The 9,747-nt window shown below is 35.7% G+C and overlaps 1 protein-coding gene across 1 annotated transcript; it reads right to left on the bottom strand.

Moving 5' to 3' along the window:
• Nucleotides 1-7,299: 7,299 nt before the first annotated feature.
• LOC103429087 (protein LHCP TRANSLOCATION DEFECT) lies at nucleotides 7,300-9,747 on the bottom strand. Its single transcript, XM_008367237.4, has 2 exons — nucleotides 9,037-9,747; nucleotides 7,300-7,665 (listed from the first exon to the last, which is right to left on the bottom strand). Exons 1-2 carry the CDS (start codon nucleotides 9,295-9,297, stop codon nucleotides 7,408-7,410), a joined length of 519 nt encoding a protein of 172 aa, XP_008365459.1. The 5' UTR covers nucleotides 9,298-9,747; the 3' UTR covers nucleotides 7,300-7,407.

Here is a 9,747-nt window from a genome sequence, read left to right as displayed (position 1 = left end):
ATTCAAGCACTGAGGAGCCTTTTAATCATCAACTTGCTAGAACTAACTTGGATACAAATGGAAGTATACAACATATTACTAGACTTATGAATGAAAAGACAAAAACAAAGAAGGTCGGGCAAGGTTTTACCTTGTCGGGCAAGACTGGTCGTCTTGCAACTTCCTATCTTTGTGATTTATAAAGGGGCTTAAGAGCTTAGAAAGAGGGATAGGGAGGTGCGTTTACAGAAGGAAATCAATACTACAACAAGATTTATACAAGGTAGCAGAGCTTTTACAAAGGCGTTGGGTGAAGGTTGATCCCAAAAGGGATGAAGGCTTGGGCTGACTACAGCTTCGTTGAAAGCAAATCTGGCTTGAGCAGAGTTTGTGGTTGTATTTGTTTGTTTGTTTGAGTATCCTCATCTCTGATTTCTCTTTCTTCTTTTATAGACAGTTTGGCTTGGCCTCCTGTAGCTTTAATCTTGCCCGAATGCAGCTTAAAGGGCAATGACTCATCAGCTTTTTACTTGTACTTCCACTGTAAAGTGCTTTTGGGTTGATTAGCTGGCTGGTCTACACCACTTGGTCTCTAGGTTGGTGAACAAGTGGTTCAAATGATCTGCACCTAGTCGGGAAAAGCCCTTTTCTGCCTTCTGGGCTTTGGCTGAGCTTCGGGCTCCTTTCCTCCTAGTCTTCTTGTTGGGCCAACTCCTTTTTTAGCCCAAAGTTCAAGTTTTAACCCAAACACCTCCAGACGCTCAACTACGCCAACTCCGACTCCGTTCTCCGAGAGCTCTCTCAGGTACTCCCTCCTCTGTTTTCCCTTTTGGGTTTGATTCACCTTGTTTGCATACTTAGTTCGAAGCCTAATTTCTGTAATTGGTTGGGGTTTTGTGGAATTCAGACGAACTTCAATTGCATTCTGGAGTTTAGTGACTAATAGGAGTAAAAAAAGGAGGAAAACATGATCAAAATTTAGTTATGCTTGTTTAGTTTTGGATCACTCAGTGTGCCTAGTGTTTGATAGTATCGAAGGCGAGCCGCCATAGTGTGGGTCTCTGTATGGCAGCGGATATCGTATGAGAGGGGTTGGGAGGGGTGGAGAAGGAGAAGGGGGTGTAGGCGGAGGAGTTGGAGCCTGGAGGTATGGTGGTGGGTTGCTGGGAGGTGCAGGTTTTTTAAGTTGGAAAAGAAGGGGAGAGTGGAGAGAGAGAGATTGCATGTGATGAAGCGTGAGAGAGAGTCAAGTGGGCCATCTTTTTATTAATTTTTTTAATATCAACCGGACGAACAATTCATTTACGGAGAGAGACGGACAATTACTATTTTCGAGCAGATTGAAAACGGGACCAATAAACAATATAGTTCCGGTCCTTTCATCTTTGATGAAAAAGACATGAATGGGTGATCAGCCACAAAGTCTTATTTTTTCGCGAGGAATCGGAAGACCACCAGAACTGAAAGATACACCCACATACCTAGAAACCGCCGCAACTTTTGTGCCTTCTTCATTAACTTCAACGAAGGATTTATGATACATAGATTCCCGCAGTGGCAACATTTGTGCAAAGCGTTTACCGATATTAAAGTTGGCTACTAAGACAATAATCATAGTTCAGAAATTTAGAAATTACTGTTATAAATAAGAAAAATATTCGATGAAATTGTTCGACTTTTTTTCACTTATTAGAGAACTGAGATAGAATCCATTAGTTAGGCTGGCATCAAAACGACCACAACCACCACCACCAAAAATCGCCCAACTGGTTGATGCCCCACCCACCAGCAACCCCGCACCACCGCCGCCACCATTGTCACTCATTTGATGCGAGACGCGCATTTACAACTATAGACACCCGAGACCCCAGTCCACTTCATTGTAGCCTATTAGGCTATCCAAGTAACAAAATGAAGCAGCCATGCTGAACCCCTTCCTCACAACTTACCAATCACTCTAGTTCAATGCCACACGTGTGATATAAAATATATCAATGACTCTACGCTTGGCCTGGCAAACGGGTCGTGTCTGTCATTTTCGTGTAACACCTATAATTTTAACAGGTCGTGTCGTGTCACACCCGTTATCTTAATGGGTCCTTAATAAGTTGGATCACTTTACCCAACAGGTAAAGTGACCCAACTGTTATGACCCGTTAAGAAAAATATTTTTTTTTTCTTAAATTTGCACATACCACGCATTGCCACATAAATATTACTTCAAAACATTAAAACACATTTGTCGTTTAAGTACTACATCTACACTCGAAAATAAGAGCCTAATAAACAAACATCTATACACTACTATTCTATTACAAAATATTAAATGGGTAAGGATTTGCAAAATGAAAGAGTTTTTGTTTTCAAGGTTGTGAAGCCTTTCTCAAAAGTTTAAACCTTGCCAATGGAACTCAAAGCTTGCATGTTATTCCTTTTACAAAATCCTCAATTTTCATTGATCATCATAACATAAGATTTTGTGGTATCCACTAATGTAAATATTTTAAATTGAAGATCGAATTCATTCATTGTATTTATATAGGGTCAATGAGTGTAGCTATAAAAAATCATCAAAATCGAAGTTAAAATAACCATTGAATCGTGATTTTTCGTTGATAACCGTCAAAAAGCTTTGTCCCGTTACTTGATCTTTGAATGTTTATTGTTTGCAATTTTTTGCATATGCGATCATGAAGCATATACAAACAAGTTTGACGGTTGGATTGTTGAAATTAGTTTCGTAGAATGCGTATCCCATCAAAACGATAGATTTACTAACACTTGAATTTACTTATACTTTCATTAAGTATAACATAAGAATTTGTGGTATCCACTAGTATAAATATTTTAAATTTGAAGATCGAATTCATTCATTGTATTCATATAGGGTCAAGGAGTGTAGCCGTAAAAAATCATCAAAATCGGAGTTAAAATAACCATCAAATCGTGATTTTTCGTTGATAACCGTTGAAAAGTTTTGTCCCGTTACTTGATCTCTGAATGTTTGTTTTTTGCAATTTTGGCATATGCGATCTCCAACTATATATAAACATGTTTGATAGTTGGATCATTGAAACTAGTTTCGTAGAATGCGTATCTCATCAAAACAATAGATTCACTAACACTTAAGAGTTTATTCATACTTTCATTAAGTATAACATAAAATTTTGTGGTATCCACTAGTGTAAATATTTTAAATTGAAGATCAAGTACATTCATTGTATTCATATAGGATCAAGGAGTGTAGCTGTAAAAAATCATCAAAATCAAAGTTAAAATAACCGTTAAATCGTGATTTTTCATTGATAGCATCGAAAAGTTTTGTCACGTTACTTGATCTTTGAATGTTTGTTTTTTGCGATTTTTTGCTTATGCGATCTAGAACCATATACAAACAAGTTTGACGGTTGGATCATTGAAATTAGTTTCGTAAAATTCGTATCCCATCAAGTTTAATGGTATATATATGTATATTTATTAAGTAGTTTAAATTTATTTATTTTGTACAAATAACACTTAAGAAATCGAATGGTATGTATATTTAAGCTGATCCAATGGTCACCAAATTTTAATATTTAATTTAATATATATATATATATATATATATATAATTATTATAGTTTGTAGGGGTATATAATTGTTAAATTAATATATATATATATATATATATATATAATTATTGTAGCATTTTTTAGGGTTATAAAATTATGAAATTAATATTTTGCTTATCGTGTATCGTGTTACCCACGTGTATACCCCGAATCAACTCGTTATCTTAACAGGTGCTTATCGGGTTACTCGATAAAAACCCGATTCGTTATCGTGTCGACCCGAACACCTATTAATTTCATGTCGTATCTTGTCGGATTATCAGGTCGTGTCAAGAATTGCCGGCCTACTCCACGCTATAGATATAGGTATAATTGTTTTCTACCATTGTGGTAAATCACCATCAGCATGATACCTAACTGAAGTTGCCATATTTCACCAAAGCGAATTAAGATATTGGAGTATACTAAAAAGTTACCCGTGTAAACTCACCACAACAACATCTTATCAAAGCATCATACGCTCATATCAATCCCTTCAAAGAAAATGCGACAAACCTCAACGAGGAGCACCTCCCAAATTTTTTTCTCAGACACAATCTGATGAGTAGATTTTATATTATATATTTAATCCTATTCTTAGTATATTTTGGTTATTATTTTGGAAGAATTTTGGTACTTTGAATTGTATTTTCAATATAGGACTTTCGACTTCCTCTGGAGCAAAACATAACCAAATGGACGAATTTTGGAGTAATTCCAGTTGGAGGACGTTTATGAGTCAGTTAGCTTAACCGTACCAAAATATCAGATTTTTCTACCAAGCGATGATTTTCTGGCAATAAAATAAAGGAGCAATGCGCGGTGCTGGAATAGTGACGTTTTGGGCTTGACTTGTTTTTTTGGAGCCCAAGATGACCTCAGATGGGTTCGTGGCCTTCTAGAGATGTGTTCAGAACGTTCCGATCTTCAAAACAAGCTATCATGGGCCGGATTTGGAGGATATTTGAGACTAAAACGTGGCTAGACAAGTATTTGGCAGATTCTCCTAGCTTAATTAGGATTTTATATTCTAAGATATTTTATTATTATTCTTAGTTTCCTAGTTGGAAAAGACCTGGTTTCTAGGGTTTGTACGATAGTTAGGGGGGATTTTAAGGCTTTTGCCGTTTTTAGTTTTCTTTCTATGCTTTCTTTTATGCAACTTTGGAGACAGAGTAATTAATTGCTAGGGTTCATGAAGATTTTCTACGTTAAGGTGTTTTCATTCCTTTTATTCTTAATAATTTTTTTTATGATTTTAATTATGAATATGTGTAACTAATCCGTTTTGCTAGGACGAAGCCTTAAGCTTAACATGAATATGTAATTTTTATTTAATTGCTTATGATTGATTGCATGCACACTTTGAATTATTAATCACCGTGATTAAAACTATCTAATTGTCTTAATGCCTTATCACCATTAGGAGTTTAGAAAAATAATTTGATGTAATTTTGGTCGGAAGGTTCCCTGAAATTAACGCTGGTTTCTTGTGATTAATAATTGTAATTTCAATTAAGATGAACATCACATCTTAAGGGTTGCACGGTATTTCAAAGGGTTTTTATAAAGCATAATGAGTCTCTCATGTTCAGATTTGATCCGAACGTCCAGACGGGTTACATGTTAGGTATATATTCTATGTTGAAGGTTCCAAGTAGAATATAAATTAGGAAAACCTAACCTTCAAAGTAGCATGTATAGATCGTAAGTAATTGGTAAAAATACATAGGATTGCTAGGTGATGGTGAAACCCTAGTCTTTTATAAATTGGTATTTAAAATTATTTTCTTTTGTCATATTCATTTTTAATTAAAATTCGTTTTTTTTATTATCTAAAATCAAAATCTCTTTTCTAAATTTTTAATTCTAAATAGTTGATTAGGAATTGTTTTTGCATAAATTATCCAAATAGTCTTTGAGGAGAACGACCTTGCATGAGCATCTATACTACAATATCTTTGTATTCTTGCAAATATTTCATGTGATTTTGACTCTATTTGCTTAGATGTTAAAAATCCTATCACAGTCCACAGCTCCCAACACCCTGCCAAGAAATAATATTTGAATATAGCTAGCATGCCTAGAGTCTTCCAATTGCTATTTGAGATATTGCAGAAGCGAGAATACAAAAAATGGAATATGTAATCCGCCAGCGTTTTGTCCGACCTGAAATCTTCAGATCATCAGACATTGTTAAGAGTATGCATTGTGTAGCAAGAATATCTAAAGTAGTTGCTTTAGCAGTTTTTGTTCGGAGGACAAACACCTGCATAAATATCAGAAATTAGTATATATGATACAGACGGAAAAGTCACATACACACATGTACAAAGGCGGAGGGAAGGGGGTGAGACGGAGAGATAACATGGTATTATTCTGAATCAAATTTCAAAATTTCTTTGTCGCATTAAATATTGTAGTTTTTCTGATTTAATCAAATTAATAAAAAGTCAGGCAAAGCACAAAACAACACTATTGGTAGACAACATTTATATTATTTTTCTAATTATTGTGGACCTACTTGTATAGGTAAGCCATACCTCTAATAAAGAGGTGATACACATGTGTTTACCCTAGCTTATCCTAATCAAGGATTTTTTTCTTGGTTACAAGTGACTAAGGCCTGGTTTGGTACTGAGGTGATTCTGAAAAAAACTGGTATAAAAAAAAGCTGAGAGCTTTTTTGTGTTTGGTAAACATTCAGCTTCAACTTTTTTTCACAGTTTTGGGTGAAAAAAAGCCAAAAACAAGAAGCTGCAAAACCCAGCTTTGAAAAACCGGCTTTTTTTTTCACATCTGTTTTACATAAAAGTTTACCAAACACTATAATCTGTTTTTTTTTTTTTTTCAAAAGCATTTTTACAAAAAAGTTTACCAAACACTCTACAACTTTATTTTACAGCCGCTTATTCTTACAGCACATTAGAAGCAACTTTTTTTCAAAGCACAACAATACCAAACCAACCCTAAGAAAAGCATGGTCACCCACCCTTGGATCAAGGGTGAAGATTAAATGGTACGATTATGTCTTAATCTCAACCCTTGATATCAAATCTAAAGGTGAGTGGGCAACAATCCTTCATCATCAGGTTACCAAGAAAACAAAATTGTAACAATAAAATCATTGTTGGGCTCCTTTGAGTCAACAACTTCATCCATATCCTTTAATTGTCTTCCTCATGTGTCACAATGCTTTTAAAATGATTGAAAGTTCTTTTGGTGAAATGGATTTTGGGTTCTAAAAGACCTTTTAAGTGATTTTTGGAAGAAGCATCAGATATGTGTTTCACGTTTTTTTTTTATTTTAGTACAACGATATATTTTACATTAAGGGAAGGGGGCAGTTCACATTAAGGGAAGGGGGCAGTTCAATTAAGCCACACAAAGAGCAACCTAATTTGGTATCGAATTCGTCATTCACGAGATTTGAACCTCAAATCTCTTACTTGCAAGTGAAGAGGAATACCACCAGACCTTAATACGATTTTTAATAAGGATTGATTTCAAAAACATTTTCACCAAAAATGCTTTCAGTCATTTTAAAAACACTTCTAGATGAACCCTAAAACCATAGTTATAACTTATAAAGCCATTTTACTCGTATGGTAAACATTATATTTCAATTAATAGTCTCTCATAAACAATTCATTTGTTCTTCAAAGTAGATAGATACCCTGCAGCCTTGACATCCGCAACGACAAAGAACTAATAAATCAAAGCAAGTCGATAAATTGACAAATCCTCTAGCCATTGATGCAGTAAATCATCTATTGAAAATATTACACGATGAGAAACTCAACCAAAAAAGGAAACATGAGCTAATGGATTATCGAAATCATGCTTTCTGAACTGAAAAACCAAGAATCAAGTTTTTGATTTCGTCACTGGCAGCCCTATCAAGAGCTGTTCGCCCATCAGCGTCCTCGACAGAGTAACTAGCACCGGCTCTTAAAAGTTCTTCAATTTTTGGCTGGTCACCTTCGGAGGCAGCCATCAACAACAAAATGTCGACTGGGTGGATGTTTTGGCTTAGAAGAGCATTCATCTTGTCATATGTACCTTCCACAGCAAGCATGCCCATGTAGTTGAAATACTGTCATCAAAAGACATAACCATAAGTTTTTCACTGCGTTCGTATTAGAGAAGTTTGAGTATGCAACAATTTCATGTTTCTGGTTGCAGACGTAACATATAAACAATAAAATGAACCCTTTGTAACCCACACTTACCTCTCCCCCTCGTCTAGATTTACTTGTTTTTCAAAAACTAAATGAGTGCATTACACAATCAAGATACTATCGCGGCGCTGATTAAAAAAATAAGATTCTCCTGGGAATTATACACAATTAAAGAGTCATCAACGACAACATGACCGCAAGAAAATCCTTGTCCTGCAATTTTTCTTTTACAAAGTAGTGCATGATGAACCATCCAGCCTGCCACAAGGAAATTCAAATATTTCCTCTGGCCAACAGAAGCCGCAACAAACGCAAGAATCTTTAAAAGATGCTGATCAATCCTAGCTGTGAACTTATCTGAATTTTGTATTTTGGATTAACGCAATCATCACTTGTAATTATCACTTGTATTATCTGTTTATTATACAAGAGTTTGTTCTACATCAAACTCTCCTTTGTAATCTCTATATAAAGATGAATATACAGAAGGAATGTTCACCGAGCAAAATCATACTCAACCCTCAACCTTTAGTTTTCTATCTGTGCAATAGATGCACATATACAGGTTAATACTATATAACTTGTTCCCGACATCTAGAACTTATGCTTCCATACAGATGTGATACATTTGAAACTCAGGTCTGAGATTTCAGATCCAGTTGATGCTAGCACCAAGTTTAAAGATTGCCTCCAATGCTATAGTGTTGATAGATCAATTCAAGCTTTTAACAGTCCCAAGGCAAGTTTTTGTTTGGTTTATATGTCAGCAAAATATCGTTGCTGCCCTGAGATTTACTTGAGCAAATTCCCTTTTGGTAGACAACTAGAACTCAAAACTTACGAAGAAAAAGAATTCGATGTGCATTTGCCAACGAGCACAAATATTAGAGTCTTACATTCATCCTTCCCTCTTGAATATTTGGAACTAAAGCGGACCAAAGAATTCGATACTTTTCCTAAAATATTCGCAGAACAAAGCCATTCTTACTTACTAGGACCATGTGCTTTTGATGAACAAATTTCTCAATCTCAGTCATCCTGGTGGATAGAGCCTTTCTCTTACAGACACTGCGTCCCGAGTCCAAACTCTCCCTCTGTCCTCTTAGTCTATCTTAGAGTACTAATATCGATATAAAATTCACCTCATCCATTAAAAATCCAAAATATAAGTGTATATAATTAGCTAGTCATGAAACGTCATCATATATGTTCAACAGAATATTAAACAGAAAATTAAAATTGTTGTGGAGAGAGAGAGAGAGAGAGGAGAGAGAAAGTAAAAGAACCTGTTCAACGTCATCCTTATCATAATCATCACGGGATTGGCTTCCATATATGCCAGCATCTTCAGCACCCACACCGTTTTTACCAAATTTGAACCAGCACTTGGCTCTGGACCCGTTGGAGGCTCCAATACCAACGGGTCGGACCCACCCGAGCCTATTCCGAGTACCCAGAAACCGGGTACTGAATTTGGTTGGAGAATTGAAGGAGTTCTTGGTGAAGAATAAGTGGGTAGCAGCTGTAGTACAAGGAATTGAAGCCATTGCTGAGTTTCTGTGAACTCTGGGAGTTCTCAGTTCGATCACTCCCTCCTATCCACTCATGTCTAAAGGTGGAGAATGATAAACTGTGCCTTCATCTTTCACGGTTCTCCTGGAGAAGCGATCGTAGCCGTTCTTTTGGAATACTAAATTTGTTGACTTTTGTGGCCCGACCAGATTACGAAGAAAAAAACGTAGTCAATACTTTCCTCTTATTTTTCTTTTGATCATTGTAGGATTCTGCACCCTTCAGGTTTGAATTTGTGTTCGAAAGAGGTTGAGAACAAATTTTCAACTACTAAAATCTATAGGAAAATGGACGGAACTCAATTGTAGTTGGGTGAACACACTATTTTAACCAATTGACCTAATTCACTTATTCAGCTAAAATTGTTTGTTTTGAAAACAAAAAGAAACTTGAAGGATAGCTTCAATGAGAAATCTTGTTTGAGC

The sequence above is a fragment of the Malus domestica genome, chromosome 03, assembly GCF_042453785.1.
Source record: "Malus domestica chromosome 03, GDT2T_hap1".
In the NCBI taxonomy this organism is placed as follows: Eukaryota; Viridiplantae; Streptophyta; class Magnoliopsida; order Rosales; family Rosaceae; genus Malus; species Malus domestica.
The sequence above is the reverse complement of the archived record's forward strand: the minus strand, read 5'-3'. Positions and strand labels throughout refer to the sequence as shown.